The sequence below is a fragment of the Prunus avium genome, chromosome 1 (assembly GCF_965620075.1).
Source record: "Prunus avium chromosome 1, drPruAviu1.hap1.1, whole genome shotgun sequence".
NCBI classification, from domain to species: Eukaryota; Viridiplantae; Streptophyta; class Magnoliopsida; order Rosales; family Rosaceae; genus Prunus; species Prunus avium.
Window position 1 is genome coordinate 56,699,983 of NC_142284.1, and position 17,985 is coordinate 56,717,967.

General features: G+C 39.9%; 4 protein-coding genes and 1 pseudogene across 4 annotated transcripts; 4 read left to right on the forward strand and 1 right to left on the reverse strand.

Annotated features, from left to right (window-relative positions):
• Nucleotides 1–1,358: 1,358 nt before the first annotated feature.
• Nucleotides 1,359–2,641, forward strand: LOC110751992 (protein PHOSPHATE-INDUCED 1-like). The gene has a single exon (XM_088247520.1). It carries the CDS (start codon nucleotides 1,486–1,488, stop codon nucleotides 2,482–2,484), a length of 999 nt encoding a protein of 332 aa, XP_088103646.1. The 5' UTR covers nucleotides 1,359–1,485; the 3' UTR covers nucleotides 2,485–2,641.
• A 1,833-nt stretch (nucleotides 2,642–4,474) lies between these two features.
• Nucleotides 4,475–5,704, reverse strand: LOC110751946 (protein PHOSPHATE-INDUCED 1). The gene has a single exon (XM_021952514.2). It carries the CDS (start codon nucleotides 5,599–5,601, stop codon nucleotides 4,603–4,605), a length of 999 nt encoding a protein of 332 aa, XP_021808206.1. The 5' UTR covers nucleotides 5,602–5,704; the 3' UTR covers nucleotides 4,475–4,602.
• A 1,093-nt stretch (nucleotides 5,705–6,797) lies between these two features.
• On the forward strand, nucleotides 6,798–8,018 carry LOC110751947 (protein PHOSPHATE-INDUCED 1-like). The gene has a single exon (XM_021952516.2). It carries the CDS (start codon nucleotides 6,875–6,877, stop codon nucleotides 7,832–7,834), a length of 960 nt encoding a protein of 319 aa, XP_021808208.1. The 5' UTR covers nucleotides 6,798–6,874; the 3' UTR covers nucleotides 7,835–8,018.
• A 1,978-nt stretch (nucleotides 8,019–9,996) lies between these two features.
• LOC110751948 (protein EXORDIUM-like 2 pseudogene) lies at nucleotides 9,997–11,360 on the forward strand (annotated as a pseudogene).
• Nucleotides 11,361–11,534: 174 nt separating this feature from the next.
• LOC110751945 (phosphotyrosyl phosphatase activator (PTPA) family protein) lies at nucleotides 11,535–14,535 on the forward strand. Its single transcript, XM_021952512.2, has 2 exons — nucleotides 11,535–12,800; nucleotides 14,341–14,535. Exons 1-2 carry the CDS (start codon nucleotides 11,608–11,610, stop codon nucleotides 14,345–14,347), a joined length of 1,200 nt encoding a protein of 399 aa, XP_021808204.2. The 5' UTR covers nucleotides 11,535–11,607; the 3' UTR covers nucleotides 14,348–14,535.
• Nucleotides 14,536–17,985: the final 3,450 nt, after the last annotated feature.

Genomic DNA, 17,985 nt, shown 5'->3' on the forward strand with positions numbered 1-17,985 from the left:
CTACTGAATTAAATGATTATAAGTAAGATTCGCCTTCCCTCCCGGTGCCAGCTCCCCACCAATCACTCACGAGTTCTGTGTGAGTGGAGAGAGACTGCGACAGTGCGACGCGGGGACTTACAGTGCGCGTGTCCTCACTTGATCAACCCACATCGGATACCAGATGACTGCCAGTTGGCTGAGTCCACGCTTCCCGATAGACATTCATTTTTCTGCCCACAAGCCAGCCTGTAAACGCAACGTCTATCTTCGATAGTGAGTTGACGGTATTGCCCGCCGAATAGTCGGATGCGCGGGGGTTTAATGAAGGGCGGTTTGGTCAATTCCGGTGGTTGTGCGATCTGTAGCTAAGCTATAATGCTTTTTTGTCTTTTAGCTAGAGAAAAAGAGGTTCACTTACTTCCACAAAGGTAGCCATTGGCTTTGCCTTTGCCTTTGGCTCTGCCTCCACCCTGGCCTACCCATAATTAATAAATCCATTTAGGCATTGGCTGTAACACACGTTTTCTTTCTGGAATGAGGACAAATCTCTACTCTCACTCTCTATGCTTTTTGCTCATTCACCTCCACAAATTCAAATTAAAATAATAATTTTGACAATTACTTTAGTAAAAATAAGAGTAATAATAAAATTCACTTGTTTTAATTGTGATTTGCTTGCATCGTCCATATAAACTTGTTTAATTAAGTAAATTTCATGTATTTTAAAAGAAACTGTCGTTTAAATTATATCGTCACGTCTCTACAACATTCATCACATGCTCTCGGGTGTAAGGTAAATTTTATCAAGCAAAAGGATTTTACATTGTCAAATGAAGAAAATAAATAAAATTGCTTTGTATTACATTATTACATTGAATATTTTCATTTATAAAATTATGATCACATTTTTTTCGTGAAAGTGGAAGGAATAATTGTACAATACAAACTCCCTCACAGTATCCAAATGCTATTTTAATTATAAATTTCTCACATGTTTATAAAAGGAAAGGATGTTTTGTTTGGTTCTTTTTAGTTGTGTACTTGTAATTTTTTTTTTTTAACTAAAGAAAGGAAATAAAAGAGGAAAGGGTATTGATATTTGTGGTTGGAGCGTGGAAAGAAAATGCATGGTGGAAGCGTGAGGTGGGGAGCCGAGAGCAGGTATGAGTTAATCGTTTCGAAATAAAGAAACGCGCTTGGGTACCGTTTGGTCACTTTTTTCTTACTGGCCACAGTCTGCAAGTCGTGAATGGGAAGCAAGCAAGCAAACCCATATCTCTCTTTCTCTCTCCTCTTTCTCTTTCTTAACCCTTTCCCACATTCAATTAACCCTTATTTGTGAAACCTTTTCCTCGGCTATATAAATACCCTTTCAACCCCACTCTCATTCCACACCAAAAATCACAAGCCCTCTCAGCTTGGAAACCAAAACCCTCTCCAAATTACCACTCTGAATCTCTGAACCAATCTATTTGTTCTTTAAAAAAAAACCCCGAAAGAAAAATGGCAGTTTTCGGTTCTGCTTCTTCTCTTTTGAAACTCTTTCTTGTTGCCTCTTTAATCCAAGTCTCTTTGGGTTCTAGCAGATTTTTCCAGGTCTCCTTGGCAACAAGGAGGCTCAGTGAGCTTGTCCAAGACCAAACCCAGCTCTTGAAATACCACAATGGCCCTCTTCTTTCTGGCAAAATAGCCATCAACCTCATTTGGTATGGCAACTTCAAGCCTTCCCAGAAAGCCATCATCTCAGATTTCATCACCTCCTTGTCTTCATCTTCACCCCCAAAAACCACCCCACCATCCGTCGCCACGTGGTGGAAAACCACTGAAAAATACTACCACCTCAACTCCAACAAGAAGACCTCTCTCTCCCTCTCTCTGGGAAGACAGATTCTTGATGAAAAATACTCCCTTGGGAAATCCCTAACCAGCAAACAGATTGTGCAATTGGCCTCTAAGGGTGACCAGAAAAACGCCATAAACGTCGTTTTGACATCTGCCGACGTGGCTGTTGATGGGTTCTGTATGAATCGATGCGGGACCCACGGGTCTGCTTTGGGCTCCACCAAAACTGGCCTCATCAAGGGCAGCAAGCGTTATAAGTTTGCTTACATTTGGGTTGGAAACTCAGAGACCCAGTGCCCAGGGCAATGCGCCTGGCCATTCCACCAGCCCATCTATGGACCCCAGAGCCCACCACTGGTGGCCCCCAACAACGACGTGGGCCTGGACGGCATGGTCATCAACCTGGCTACCCTCCTGGCCGGGACAGCAACCAACCCTTTTGGAAACGGCTACTTCCAGGGCCCAGCTGAGGCTCCATTGGAGGCTGCTTCTGCTTGCCCTGGGATTTATGGGAAAGGGGCTTATCCTGGTTATGCTGGGGCCCTCTTGCAGGAGCCCTCGACTGGAGCGAGCTACAATGCCAATGGTGCTAATGGAAGAAAGTACTTGCTTCCTGCTCTATATGACCCTGCAACTTCATCTTGCTCAACTTTGGTTTAAATCTTTTGTGGGGTTTGAGAACTTTTAGTAGACTGAAATGTATACGCCTGATTAGGAGTAGATAATATTCATTGATTTGTTGAAATTTCTTTTGTTATGCGGGTTATATAATATATATAAAAAGCAAATTGTTCTGATTTGCATCAGAAAACTGTCACTTGAATTCTTATTATTTGAGTTTGCCTTTATTTAAAGAGATATTTATTCATGATATCATTCTTAGTATTAATAATATAGATAAATTTTATACCATTTAATTTCTATAAACAAACTAAAAAAAACTCAAAAAATGACAGTTGGCTTCCTATTGGATATAATTTTGATTATTAAACTATTTCGATGTCCTATTGAGTGTTTCGAGATTGGATTTATTTTAAGAAATCAATAGCAGTTTGGTAATTTAAAAGAAGTTAAAAAGTTTTTTTGTTATGTTGTAAATGGAATTTGGGTGTGTTTATAAAGTTCATTTTATATAGTATTTTTTAACAATTTGGGATCCTATATTGGGTATAATAGTGAATCTCCCTTATTTAAATCAAGATTAGTAGCACATCTGGTAGAACGAAAGCAAAAGTTAGATCCTACATGGTTTTAATCAGGTTGGTAGAGCGGATGTATTTCCCAGCACTTGAGTTTGAATTTACCTCTCCGTAATTTAGATTAGTTTATTATCACTTCTATTTAAAAAAAACCTGTGGCATTTGATCCGTACTTGTAACACCCAAGTTCCCTTGTGTGCATATTTATATACAGAAGCGGTCTGCCTTTATATAAACATGATCTTTGCACAATTTGAATAGTTAATTGTCAAACCGGATTTTTTTTTTTTTTGTTTATAGATTTTGAGGACAAAGCTAAGGAACCCTCTACAGTTATATGCTGACTTATCTATCTTATATTATTGCACTTCACCTGCTTTGTGTCCCTACTTTGAAATAAATCCCTTCGCTAGTGATCGAATGGGTTGGCAGTTACCATTAGTCATTGCCAATGCCAGTAATTTTGAAGAATTTAAAAACTCAAGTAGATAGATTCGTCATGGTGTATTGTACAAAGACTTTGGTGTTCTTTATTAAGGACGAAGACACAATGATGTCGTCGAAAATGAATCGATAACATGTCAGCACGTTCTATTATCAACAATGTCAATCATAACATTATCGATAGGTATGGGTTATTGGGGAGAAGAAAATACAAAAAGAGAGAGAGAGAGAGAGAGCAGAAAGCAGAAAGGGATGAGTTTTTTTTCTGCTTATTTTTTAATAGATTTTTAAAAATTATATGAATATTTTATTACATATAAAAATGTTAAAAAACTAAAATATAGGACCCATAAATACCACGTAGGCAATCGATTTGACATAACCTTGACGAACAAATTTAAAAAACTAAGTCATGTAATTGTAAAAATAAAAAAGATAGAGACTAGCTACAGAGTACTAAATTGTGATGAACCCTATTTTTATTGTTTCACAAAGAACATACAATCCTCAACCAATGCTAGCTCCCCTTCAAGCAAAAAGAAAAGGGCTGTCCAAAGTGACGGGAGACATAAATTAAGATGGTGAAGAGCAAACAGATGCCTTTGCTTTGTCCCTAGTTCACAAAAGGACAAAGATCATGTATATATTTATTTGCAAAATTCAGTCCAGAGTGTATGAATGGGAATTGTAAATTCAGATGCCAACAAAAATTGCCTCCTCTTTTCTGTATAATATTATACCCAAATGGTCGGTTTCTTGGCATGCCTGCATATTCAATTTTTTACTCAAACTTATAACCAGTAAAAAAGTCCGTTGGGAGCTTTGAAGTTTGAAAAGCAAAGTTAGCTCAATTAACAAGAAAGTGGTGACATTATATTTACTTGGAAGTCTGATTATACTTATCAACGAGATTTGTAGCTTATGTGATTAAGCGTAATTAACTCTGTAACGTAAATTTTTGTATTTCACTTGTATAAAAGATAAAAATCTGATAATACTCATGGAAATTAATGCAAATCGAAGCAATCTGCTATTATATTATTATAATCCGCACAACCCAACAATTTAATCAACAAATCAATGAATATATCTAACTCCTACATAATCGTATACATATTAATTATCTCTGCAGCTACTAAACCAAAGTTGAGCAAGATGATGTTGCAGGGTCGTAGAGAGCTGGAAGCAAGTACTTTCTTCCATTAGCGCCATTGGCATTGTAGCTTGCACCAGTCGAGGGCTCCTGCAAGAGGTCCCCAGCATAACCAGGATAAGCCCCTTTCCCATAAATCCCAGGGCAAGCAGACGCGGCCTCCAATGGAGCCTCAGCTGGGCCCTGGAAGTAGCCATTTCCAAAAGGGTTGGTTGCTGTCCCGGCCAGGAGGGTAGCCAGGTTGATGACCATGCCGTCTAGGCCCACGTCGTTGTTGGGAGCCACCAGTGGTGGGCTCTGGGGCCCATAGATGGGCTGGTGGAATGGCCAGGCGCATTGCCCTGGGCACTGGGTCTCTGAGTTTCCAACCCAAATGTAAGCAAACTTGGAACGCTTGCTGCCCTTGATGAGACCAGTTTTGGTGGAGGCAAGAGCAGACCCGTGGGTCCCGCATCGGTTCATACAGAACCCATCAACAGCCACGTCGGCAGACGTCAAAACGACGTTGATGGCGTTTTTCTGGTCACCCTTAGAGGCCAATTGCACAATCTGTTTGGTTGTGAGGGATTTCCCAAGGGAGTATTTTTCATCTAGAATCTGTGTTCCCAGAGAGAGGGAGAGAGAGGTCTTCTTGTTGGAGCTGAGGTGGTAGTATTTTTCAGTGGTTTTCCACCACGTGGCGACGGATGGGGGGGTGGTTTTGGAGGGTGAAGAGGAAGACAAGGAGGTGATGAAATCTGAGATGATGGCTTTCTGGGAAGGCTTGAAGTTGCCATACCAAATGAGGTTGATGGCTATTTTGCCAGAAAGAAGAGGGCCATTGTGGTATTTCAAGAGCTGGGTTTGGTCTTGGACAAGCTCACTGAGCCTCCTTGTTGCCAAGGAGACTTGGAAAAATCTGCTAGAACCCAAAGAGACTTGGATCAAAGAGGCAACAAGAAAGAGTTTCAAAAGAGAAGAAGAAAAACCGAAAACTGCCATTTTCCTTCTGGGGTTTTTGAAAAACAAAGAGATTGATATAGAGATTGTGATTTTGGTGTGAGATGAGAGGAGTGGGAGAGGGTGTATTTATATAGCAGATAAAGAGGTTCAAATTGGGTGTGTGTGAGACTGGTTTAGGTTCGACCAAAAAAGAGAGACTGGTTTAGGTCTGGCTTGGGACCGAATCTAAGACTTAGCAGATGACAGGGATGAGCCAGCTAAGTAAATTGGGACAGACGAGACAGCCCATAGAGTATGAGAGGGACAAAAAGTCGCGCACTGTATTTTGGTTTTTGGTCAAAAAGTAGCTCACTGTATAACAACTTCTCCTCCACACAAACATAATTCTAATTTTTTTTTTTTTTGGACGAAAACATAATTATAATTTTGTTTAATGGAAAAGCATCAAGTTGACTAATTGATTTAATATATTGTAACTAGATGAGTTAATCACAACCAAAAAATACTCAAATTTTCAAACCATAATTAACTTCGTTGAAGACGTATCATTTAACTTTGAATTTAGTGATATCTTTCTCCTTAATGTTGAAAGATGTTCTAATTTTGCATTCCCCGTTTTTCCTACTTGAAAATAAAATTCATACTTCACTCCCCAAATGGCATATGTTTGCTTCATTTTTATTTATTTTTTTCTGTTCCCTTAATTTTCTTATTAAAGGTTGGGAGAACATGCTAGATCTATTTTGACCAGCATCCATTAAAAATTATGGCAATGGCTGCCACATGTACACCAATAATAGTAATCAACTTCGCATTCACTCTTGCATGACAAAATATCAATAATTAGTCACACCCTTCGCCACGTAAAGTCTTAAGATCAAACGCGTTTTTGTCCTCCTCTTCCACAAAAAGGTAAACCCCGACAGTCATGAGAGAGTGAGCCCAAAACTCTGTCGTTTTCAACCCCCCCATAACTCCTTGGGCTGTCTTTTATTTTATCCCTATTCTATTCAAATAGCTGGCTGGCTCAAACCTGTCATCTGATAGCAAAGTCTTCAAATTCTTTCCATCCATCCAAACAAACCCTTCACCCACTTGAAATTTGCAACGCGTTGTCCTGCTGGCCTCTCACTCTCCCACTTTACGTGCTAAAGTTTCAACCCTTTTACCTCCTTCCATGCACTTTCTTCCCTCCATCTTTTAACCACTATATATATACACAAATTTCCTTCTCCATTCTCCAATTCAATCCAAACCCACAAAAACTTTGAGCTTCGTTTCAAATTTGTCACTTTTATTTTTACACGAAACCATGTCTGCTTTTCTGAAATTAGTGCTTTTGATCTCTCTGTTCCATTTGGGCTCGGCAGCTCGGAGCCTTTCTGAGACTTCTTCTGACCAAACCCAGCAACCATCTTTGAAATTTCAATACCACAATGGCACTCTCCTCTCTGGCAAATTCTCCATCAACTTGATCTGGTACGGCAACTTCAAACCCTCCCAGCGTGCAATCGTCTCTGATTTCATCACCTCCCTTGCTTCTCCTCCCCAATCCAAACCCACCTCAGGCCAACCATCTGTTGCCACGTGGTGGAAGTCCGTAGAGAAATACTACCACCTCTTGAGTTCCAAGAAACAATATTCTCTCTCCCTCTCTTTGGGCACCCAAATCTTGGATGACAAGTACTCTCTGGGAAAATCCCTCACTGCTCGTCAAATCCAGCAATTGGCCTCAAAGGGTGCCCAGAATTATGCAATCAACGTTGTTTTGACCTCATCTGATGTTTTGGTTGATGGTTTTTGCATGAGCAAATGTGGAAGCCATAGCTCTTCCTCTAGCTCCAGCCACATTAGGGGCAAAACCCAGAAGTTTACTTACATTTGGGTGGGAAACTCAGAGACCCAATGCCCTGGCCAATGTGCCTGGCCATTCCACCAGCCCATCTATGGGCCCCAGGGCCCTCCACTGGTGGCCCCCAACAACGATGTGGGCCTAGACGGCATGATCATCAACCTGGCTAGCCTTTTGGCTGGGACTGTGACCAATCCATTTGGAAATGGCTACTACCAAGGTCCCAAAGAGGCTCCATTGGAGGCTGCTTCTGCTTGCCCTGGAGTTTATGGGAAAGGGGCTTATCCTGGTTATGCTGGAAACCTCTTGGTGGACCCCACAACCGGTGCTAGCTACAATGCTCATGGTTCTAATGGGAAGAAGTTCTTGCTTCCAGCTCTGTTTGACCCTTCAACCTCAAGTTGTTCTACCCTGGTTTGAGATATGAGAGTTCTGAAGAGTTCTTAGAGGAGATACAATGGCTTATGTGACATTCGGAAATATTAGGTGTATACATTATGTAGAGAAGTATAATTGTTAGGGGGATGACCTTTGTAATAAACATATATATTCTTTATTCTTTTTGTATCACATTTACAATAATGAAAATCTATTATTTTGTTTCCCCTTCAGTGTTGCTTGACAATCTGTGATGTATTCTGAAAAATGCCGCATTTTACCATCATATTCTTAAAATTAAAAAAATTTAAAAATTAAAAAAGAAGAAAAAAGAATATCAGTTATACACATTAAATTAAACAATACATATCCATATATATATATTTGTAAATCTATTTGTTTTGGTGAGTATGTAAATAGTAATAAGTGGATATGAGGTAAGCAAGTTGGTTATGACAACATGTTCATCCTTTTACCAAAGTTTTGATCCTCTTCCAATGAGTTAAGTCTTGTTCGCTAATACAGTGTATTCATCATTTCACTGAAATTTGTTATCCCCTATAATTTAGTGTAATTTAGACATAATTTCCCAATTGAAAGTAATAATTTCTCAACCTTAAAAGAGCTGTATGAGATAGAATCTGACTAAATGGCTAAAGTATCAGAGGTATTTAGTGGACATTTGAGTAATTCTCGTCGTATTCATACGATGGTGGGTATGAATAGGACAAACAACGAGTTATATAAACTTTGGATGTTTGTGAAAATTGAAAGTAGAAAATAGTAGAAGAACTTGATTGAGCTATATATGTAATTTATGTAGCTAAGTTCGTAATAATAATGTCTATTAACAAATATGTCACGTAGAATTATCGTCCCCCATAACAATTCTTCTTATACTAATACAGTGCGTGCTCTTTCTTCTCTCCTTGATTATTTGTCTAACTTATAATGAACGTCAGTGGTGGTAGGTCCTTCCAACCAAAATTCCTTCGAGAACACTCAACGCGGTCGAAGGGGGCACCATACAAAGACCAATATGCAGTACATAATAAGTGTCAATTGTGCTCCACATGCCGCAAATTTGGCAGCCATGAGCCGCCCATCAATTTTCTGCTTTATCCACATATATATATAACTCCAATAGGCAATAGGCAATTGGGCCGCCGTGGCGGTGCATCGTCTCCAATACATCGACAAGTCTAGTGCCTGACAATTCGACATTCTCTCTCTCTCTCTCTCATGCTCAGAATATCACAAATTAGCACCGACCCACTGCCTGCCCCCACTATCTTGGGTTTGTATAACTTTCCGACCCACGATATTGTTCATCAAAATTCAAAACACTTTATATCCCCATTTTGGTTTTCCAAGGTTCTTCACCTCTACCCTAGTTTAGGTCTCATTTTGATAAAGAATAACCCCTTTTTAAAAGCCTATTTTTTGGCTACACCAATGTTTGAATGAATGAGGAGCCAATGTTTGAATACGTGTTGTCATCACATAATTTGGTCATTAAAATTTGATAAACAAATTAGGTACATAGTAGCCAACCAAATTAAGTTGGGTAGTTCGATTTACTGAAAACCACCTTTATCGCCACTACAGCTAGCTGCCATATTTAGTGAAACCACCACCATGTATATATATTGTTCGTACGTATGTTCCATCAACCAAACCCACAGGAAACTCGGAGAAATATTTGTATGTTCCGGGTATACCATATGACTAGTGTACCATTTAATACACATAGAAGATGTGTAAAAATATTTATTTATTTATTTTTGTATTGGGTAATACACTAGTTATGTGGTATACCGGAAACATGCAAAAATTACTGGAAACCTTGGCTCTTATTAATTATGTAAACTGTTGATGCTCAAACTTTTTCTGTTCCAATTTGATCTATTAATATTCACAAGTCGGATGTGCATAATATTATAGTGAGTTCTCTACTAATGGCCATAGGTAGCTAGAATACTAATTTACAATAAAATATAGATGACTAGAGTGATAGAATTTAACCAACATGGTTGAGGATAGACATCAGGAAGATGCTGAGAAACAAGGTTACCAAATTAAAAATATCAAAAGTCAAAACCCACCAAAAGCAAAACCTTCGCAGGACAAGCCGACCTACCCTTAATAAACCTTTCCATCGAAATATATCATATGATCTGTGAATAATGTTCATCGCAAACTAAAACCCTGTGTGCTGTGCTGACTATTAATCCAATCCAAATAAAACCAAGTCAAAACTTAAAACCCACGCGGCTGCATTTAAAACATGCCCATCACTCACTCTCTCCACCCGTCTGTTTATATATAAATACGCCTCACAAGCTTTCTTACAAACACCTCACAGTCATCACTCTCTGAATCACTTAAATACAAGCAACAACTTCTAACCTTCCCCTCAATGGCTTCTACTTCCCATTTGGCCATCTGGGTCACATTTTTTCTTGCCCTTTCCTCCTTCCTCAGCCCTTGTACAGCCACCATGCGCAAGCTCTCAGCTCTCGTCCAACAACAACCACTTATGCTCAAGTACCACAACGGCCCACTGCTTAAAGGCAACATCACAGTCAATGTCGTATGGTATGGCAAGTTCTCCCCCATCCAACGGTCCATATTGGTCGACTTTGTTCAATCTCTGAGCTCCCACCACACCCCGCAACCCTCAGTCTCATCGTGGTGGCAGACTACAGAAAGGTACAGGGGAGGGCCCTGCACCGTCGCTGTAGGGAATCAAATCCTCGACCAGACATACTCTCTCGGGAAAACACTCACGGACCAAAAACTGGCGGCTTTAGCAGCCAAAGCATCAACAGGTCGAAACGCAGCGGTCAACATGGTTCTCACGGACGCTGATGTGGCGGTTGACGGGTTCTGCATGAGCCGGTGCGGGTCGCACGGGTCGGGCGGCGAGGGGAGAAAGACGGGCAGGCTGGCGTACGCGTGGGTGGGAAACCCGGCGAGCCAGTGTCCGGGTCAGTGCGCGTGGCCGTTTCACCAGCCCATTTACGGGCCGCAGACGGCGCCGTTAGTTCCTCCTAACGGCGACGTAGGGGTTGACGGAATGGTGATCAGTCTTGCAACGGTTTTGGCGGGAGCGGTGACGAACCCGTTTGAAAACGGGTATTTTCAGGGTACGAGAGACGCGCCTTTAGAGGCTGTGAGCGCGTGTACGGGTATTTTTGGAACAGGGGCTTACCCGGGTTATACCGGGGAGGTCGTTTTGGACAAAACGACGGGAGCTAGCTACAACGCGGTGGGTGTACGTGGACGCAAGCACTTGCTCCCGGCGATGTGGGACCCGCAGACCTCCACGTGTAAAACACTCGTCTGAGCAATGGCGTCAACCTGTGCGTGTTTCTAGAAGATTATTATAGTGTTATGCATAATTGAATGTTTTTTTTCTTCTTTTTCGGGTGATAAATGTGAAATTGTACATTTAATTCAGGAAAATTGTTGAATAAGAACATGTATCAACAACAACAAGAGCAAGAGCATAAGCAAACTTACAAGACGAAAATTAAAGAGAAGAATAAAAACTATAATTCAAATACATTCTGTATTCGTAACTTCTTTTAATCATTTGAACTACAATACAGAATATTCCGTAGTAACACAGAAAATGAAATTGGGCTTTTGATCCAAAGACAAAAATTAGAATTGGGCTTAAAACATGTGAAACATAAAGATCCAAACTTGACCACAGCCCATCACCTTCTCCCCACCATAACACCAATTAACCAAACCTCACTGCTCCCCAGTTTGCCACTGCTTCCTCGCTCCCTCCATTTCCTCCAAAAATGGAACCCCAACACCAGCCCACCTCCTGCAAAACGGAAGACCACCACCACCACTACCTGCAAAACCCTAGCTCCTCAGGATCCCCACGCACCACCACCCTTCCCACCCCAACCTGCTGCAAATGCGGAGCCCCAACCCCTATGGCCGCTCCTCCTCCCTCCTTCTCCGACATCTCCCCTCCCCCGAACTACCGCCCAATCCGAGCCCCGGCCATCAACCTCCCCCCAAACCCTAATTCCCAACAAGCCATCATCCTCGCCCCTGTCCCCCAACCCCTCTCTGTCCCCCAAATCTCCCCTCCCTACCATTTCCAAGCTCCCTCCAAGATCATCCAGTCCCCCGACGACCTCTGCCGCTTCCACGACTCCTTCTCCGGCAAGCACTTCCTCGGCTTCGTCGCCGCCCTCTCCGATTCCATTCGCGCCAAAAAAATCTCCGACCCATGCCACGAATCTACCACGATCGCCACCATCGTCTCCATTCTCCAAACCCTAATACAGTGGGTCGACGAAATCCCACCCACCAAGCAAGCCGCCCGATACGGCAACGTTTCGTTCCGCTCCTGGCACGAGCGCTTGTCCCAAACCAGCGACTCCCTCGTGCTCCAGTTCCTCCCGGAGCATCTCCACGCTTCTACGATCGAGATAGTCCCTTATTTCACAGATAGCTTTGGAAACCCTAGCAGAATCGACTACGGTACTGGACACGAGACCAACTTCGCTGCTTGGCTGTACTGTCTCGCGAGAATGGGCGTGATTAAAGAAGAAGATTATCCGGCCGTTGTGGCCCGGGTTTTAGTGAAGTATTTGGACTTGATGAGGAAGCTGCAGTTGGTGTATTGCTTGGAGCCGGCGGGGTCTCACGGCGTTTGGGGTCTCGACGACTACCATTTCTTGCCGTTCATTTTCGGGTCGTCGCAGTTGATTGGGCACAAGTACATGAAACCCAAGTCGATTCACAATGATGATATAGTGGAGAATTTTTCCAAGGAGTATTTGTATATTTCGGGCATTGAGTTTATTAAGAAGGTGAAGAAGGGTCCGTTTTCGGAGCATTCGCCTTTGTTGGATGATATCAGTGGGGTGCCTAATTGGAACAAAGTGAATAGTGGATTGCTTAAGATGTATAAAGCTGAGGTCTTGGAGAAGGTACCCATTATGCAGCATTTTCTCTTTGGCTGGCTAATCAAGTGGTATGACCTCTGCCCATTTCTGTCCCTCTCTCTCTTTAAACTATTTGCATAAACTTAGATTGTTAGTTTGTGCACATATTGAAATATATTAAGCGAAGAGATGAAATGTGGTTCTGTTCTTCTCATTTTACTGCCTTGTGTAGTGATGGTTCAAACTTAGATGGGATCATGCATTGGTTTAGTTTGACTGAAACTAGTTTAATTTCCTTACTTGAGGGAACCAACTAAGCAGATAGGCATTCAAACTAAAAAACTTGGTTTTGTTCAGAGTCTCTCCGTGAAGCTAAAAAACTTTTATTTATTTATTTATATCAATGGGAGAGGGGCATTCAAACTTGGTATATTTATCTCTACAAAATTAAGCAAATCTCTAGCAGGTGTTGTAGTTTTGATTTAACGTTATCTTGGGGCCATTTACCTCCAATCCCTCATCCTTCATGTTAATTGTAAAGGTCTCGCTCTGAACTTAAGTCTCCCCATATTGTCTATTTCCTAGATGCATCCCTTTTTCCCATCTGAGAAGACTGCATCCTGATGTGCCTCCTATGTTAACTTTTTGTATTTTAATCAACAACATTCCTGATAGTGTTTTGAGAGCCAAGCTTTAGCTGATCAAATCACCCATTTCTGTCATTGTTAGCAGGGTGTTATTGATTATTCTTATGGGTCATGCTAGGGAGACCAACTTGGGAGACCAACTTGGGTACCAACTCTCTAATAGAGGTGGAGCCCACCAATACAATGGGTCCCACGCTCTATTAGAGAGTTGGTATCCCAAGTTGGTCTCCCAAGTTGGTCTCCCTAGCATTTTCCTTATTCTTATTGAGTGATGATTTTGGGATTTACTTTGTCCTATTGATTGCACAAATCTTAAGAGTGGTGTACTAACATTTTGTGTACCTTGAGTTGCAGTTTTGTCACATTCCAATATTGTTATTGTATAATTCTTTAAAGAGGAAAAAGGGCAAGTTATGACGTGTTTCACAGTTGCCTTCCTAAATAAGAGCATACTGAGATATAATGCAAGTTTTGATATACATCAGCTCATCCCCTGTCTTCATGATCATCTTTGTGTTTAGAACTTATTTGGCTTTCTACCTGAACCATACCTCTATTACCATGGGGGAAGCATCATTTCCATGAGAAAGGGGATAACTGTCAAGAGAATAATGATACTGCTCACCTTGGATTACTTATGTGAATGAATACTGCTGTGGCAGCATGATTTCTATAACTAGTAGTCATAATTTATGTCCTGTTCATACATGCATAACTTTTCACGGATTAGTTTCTTGTACAAGATTTATCAATCATGTTTTAACAGTTGATAACTATATAGACAGTCTTTTAAACTTAGAGTTGTACATTTCAAGTCTTAGAAAGCATATTTTCTTTGATAGTATTATGATCAGATGAAAAACATTGCAGGACCTCCTCATTAACAAGCTTTCTAGATTATCGTAGAGTTGTTTTATGATGGATAACTGTAGTTTGTCCTGTTTCTTAACTGATTCATTCCTCCAATACTCTCATTTCCCAGGGAGTAGAATGTCGTGTGAGATCTACTGGAGCATCTGGTGTAGAAGAAGAAGTCAATTTTGTGTCAGGTTATAAGCCACTATAAGAGTAACAGTTACTAGATTGGAAATGTATACTCCTCTTTTGTATCCATTAACTTGTTTTTGCCTTTTGCTCCTGTAATGAATACTGAATATGCAGTCTTGTTGTTGTGTTACTGCATTTTTCTTCTTTTGATCTTAATATTTCACTCTGAGTGGAAAAGTGACCTCAAAAGAAGAAAAAGACCAAACAAAGTAGATAAGAATTTACTATTTCATTTAGAATCTGAGCATATATAGAGCTTCTTGTTCTTTGAATTGTTCTGAAACCTTTATTTTTTATTGAAAGACAAGGGAGAGTTTCAAGGGTAAGAGTCCAGGTCCGGTTTCGATCTCAAGTCATGATGATGCAATAACAAAGTTATCATTTTAAACAGATAACCAAACCAGAATTTAGGTATGGACCTCGGCTGGTTTTTGTTGCATTCTTATTAAACCAGAATTTACATCTAGCCTTGCAGAATCCAGGTTGCCAAACAAATTTAGGTAACTTGGGTAAGAACCTCTTCATCTTTAATGTTTTTGTGGTTTGTAGGAAAACCATTAACGATTCGTTCGAATGTGTGATAATTTGCTTGTCCACCCAATAGTCAAAAGACACCCAAACAACACCCCTTCTGTCCAAGGACAGCGAACATGAGATGCCCTTCTTTTTAAGGGTTTAGCGCCTGCTTTCTACTGAGCATTCTCTTTTGAGCACTTCCACCGCAAAGCTAGCCTAGGCAAAAGGTCCCCCTAGGTTGAAGAAACCCACTCCACCGTACAAATTCAGCCCGGGCAGATGGTGGGCTCCGCGATGACAGGGTAGGCTCTTAGGCAAGAATAGCCCATACTGTTGCCCAAGGACGTTGATGTAGATAAAATAAAAATAAAAAAATCTGAAAAATTGCCAAAAAAATTCAGAATCTTTTTTTATATATACATATAATTTTATTTTATTTTATATTAATCTCATACATAAAAATAAAATTAATCCCATGTGAATAGTAATTGACCTTTCGTTGCCATGACAATAAGTGGAAAAGCAAAAAAAAATATTGATAGGGCATGACACCTTGAGTGGAAGTGCTCTTAAAGCCCTACTTCCACTCCAGAGAGATTAATTAGTTCCTAATTCAAGGTTCAGTACTTTCCATGAACATTAATTAATTAATTAATTAATTTCCTTTCATTATTAATATATGCATCCTCATGCCCTCTAGTTTGTCCATCTCTATCTTTGCCCTTGATCCAATAAAGAAAAAAAAAAAGTATTTTCCCTTGATGCCCTAAATCAAGTAGTCTTGATTCTTGATTATGCTGAAAAAATATACAGATTTCTTAATTTCCTTGCAGTTTGTTTAGGGATGCTCCCTCTACAATCACAAAATGGATGTTTTCAAATAATGGTGTGCTTGGGGGGCATTATTTTAAGTTTTGAGGAAAGATTAAGTAGAATTACCAAAAAAACCCTCGAAATTTCAGAGTTCAATGCAGTGAATGAATCTTGGTGGTAGATGGTGTGGTGGTGGGCTTGTCCTTGTTTAACCTTTGATGCACCCTAAAGGCCATTTCCAGAAGAAATCTAAGAGAGAATATTTATGTATTTTTACTTTTGCGAGATTCTTCGATAAGTATTTTATGTTAAAGATTGGTTACAAAATCTTGGCCATTGGATTGCATTCATTAAATGTGTTGGTAGTCTTTTAGATGCAATTCAGGGGTCGATATTAGAATTTAGAAGTATGTAACAAATCTTTAACATAAAATACTTAGTCGAGAATGGCCCATTACTTTTAAATGAAAAATATTAAACACAACAAGACATGAAATTCTATTTATTTTTATTTTTATTTTCCTTCTTTCCTTGAAGCATGATGTACAAGGGTCAATGTGCATCATTTTTGTTTTGGTTGGTAGGTCAAAGTACTTATTTGTGATCATCTTTTTGGGGAAGACTTAAATAATCCAGTGTGCTAGATGGGGAAGTTCTACAATATTCATGCATGCATGCAGAGTGTAGTAGCAAGTCTTTATTCTCACTCATATATGACCCAAAACAATGTTATGAATTAAATCCACCACTCTTGTGCTTTGCATTACACCCTCTGTATTCATGCATATAGGTCTTTGCACTAGAGGGACCTTGGTAGAGGCATTGAAACATTTCTAAATTTAGTTCACAAGAAGATGATGTGACAAGTGAGACTTACAAAATCAAATAATGTTCAAATTAATTTTTTTTTTTTTTTTAGAACAAGCTGAAATTCATTATAACATGAGCAAGTACACGAGATTGAGATTAACGGTAAGAACACACCCTAAATGGAGGTTCATGCATACAATAATCTGAAAAATTAAATCCATCAAGACAGTGAGAAAAATAAAGTACAAAATCAAGTTCAGCTGAAAGTACGAGGATCCAGAAGGCTCATTGCAGCACCAATGCTCCATAGAGATCATGAAAGACCGACAAATTCTGCACTAACAAGGAACCAGAACCACCCAAAATAAAAAGGCCTTACCGCCCATCATTCATCCGGCCAGAGAAGGCCACAACATCTCCAGGAACCCACATGTGTCCACCATGGCTAACAACTCCACCTCCAAAAAGAAACATATATAACTCTAATATATCCAATACCCACTTCAACCCAAATCACAAAAGACTAAGTCATCATGGAGGATTGAAGGTTGAAGTTGTGTCTGGGTTGAGAGAGAAGAGAGGAGAAAGTTCCGATCGACTTTTTTTTTGTGTTCAAACTTCAAATTAATTAGAGACAATAATGATTTATTTTATTTTATTTTTTTGCTTTTTAATGTTTAGACTTAACTCATTTTTCTTTAAGTTATTTAAAATAGTTTGAGATTTATGATGATATTGTAAGGGGCGATAAAATACTAAACTCACACACACTACACAGATACTAGAATTCAAATGCAGAAACTTGCCAAACTATTAGTGGGTCGTTTGCATATTGCAAGACTTATATTAAGAAAGGTAAATGCTTAATAGTCCAACCTTTTATAGTAATTTATTCTTCTCAATTTAGTTTGATAAAAAATTGGTAAGTTTGTATATTGAGGAAACGTTGTGGCTTCTACAATTTTCAAAATTAAAATATCTCAAATCTAACAGTAATGCTGGTTAAAGTAAAATAATAGGAATGTCGTATATTTTTACTAAAATAATTTGTTATCATTTTTAGTCTGAAAAATGGACTGGGGCAGGGCTCCCACGCGCAAGTTGAGCCAAAAAAGAATAAAAAGTACAGAGACCCCACTTGACCTTTTTACCATTGTAATTTGGAGTAGGTGGAAAAATTAGCCTGTCTGCCCCCTCTCTGTCTCCACTGCTGCTGCTCTCTCTCTCTCGCCTGTTTTGCTTGCTGTCTTCTCTTTCTTTTTCTCTTTTTCTTGTCTGTTTAGCATGGCTCATAGTCACTGCACACACAACCTTTTCATAGATTCGCACTTCCACAGCATCCAAATTATATCTATGCATCCTCATTTTGCGTGGGTCGGGTTCACTATTCTGCTCCAGTGAGTTGAAAGCAAAGGATTTTTCTAGATTAATTAATTATTCT

What these genes read in the sequence shown, in the direction of transcription:
- LOC110751946 (XM_021952514.2), bottom strand. Translation starts at nt 5,601, where the DNA reads ATGGCAGTTTTCGGTTTTTCTTCTTCTCTTTTGAAACTCTTTCTTGTT.
- LOC110751947 (XM_021952516.2), top strand. Translation starts at nt 6,875, where the DNA reads ATGTCTGCTTTTCTGAAATTAGTGCTTTTGATCTCTCTGTTCCATTTG.
- LOC110751992 (XM_088247520.1), top strand. Translation starts at nt 1,486, where the DNA reads ATGGCAGTTTTCGGTTCTGCTTCTTCTCTTTTGAAACTCTTTCTTGTT.
- LOC110751945 (XM_021952512.2), top strand. Translation starts at nt 11,608, where the DNA reads ATGGAACCCCAACACCAGCCCACCTCCTGCAAAACGGAAGACCACCAC.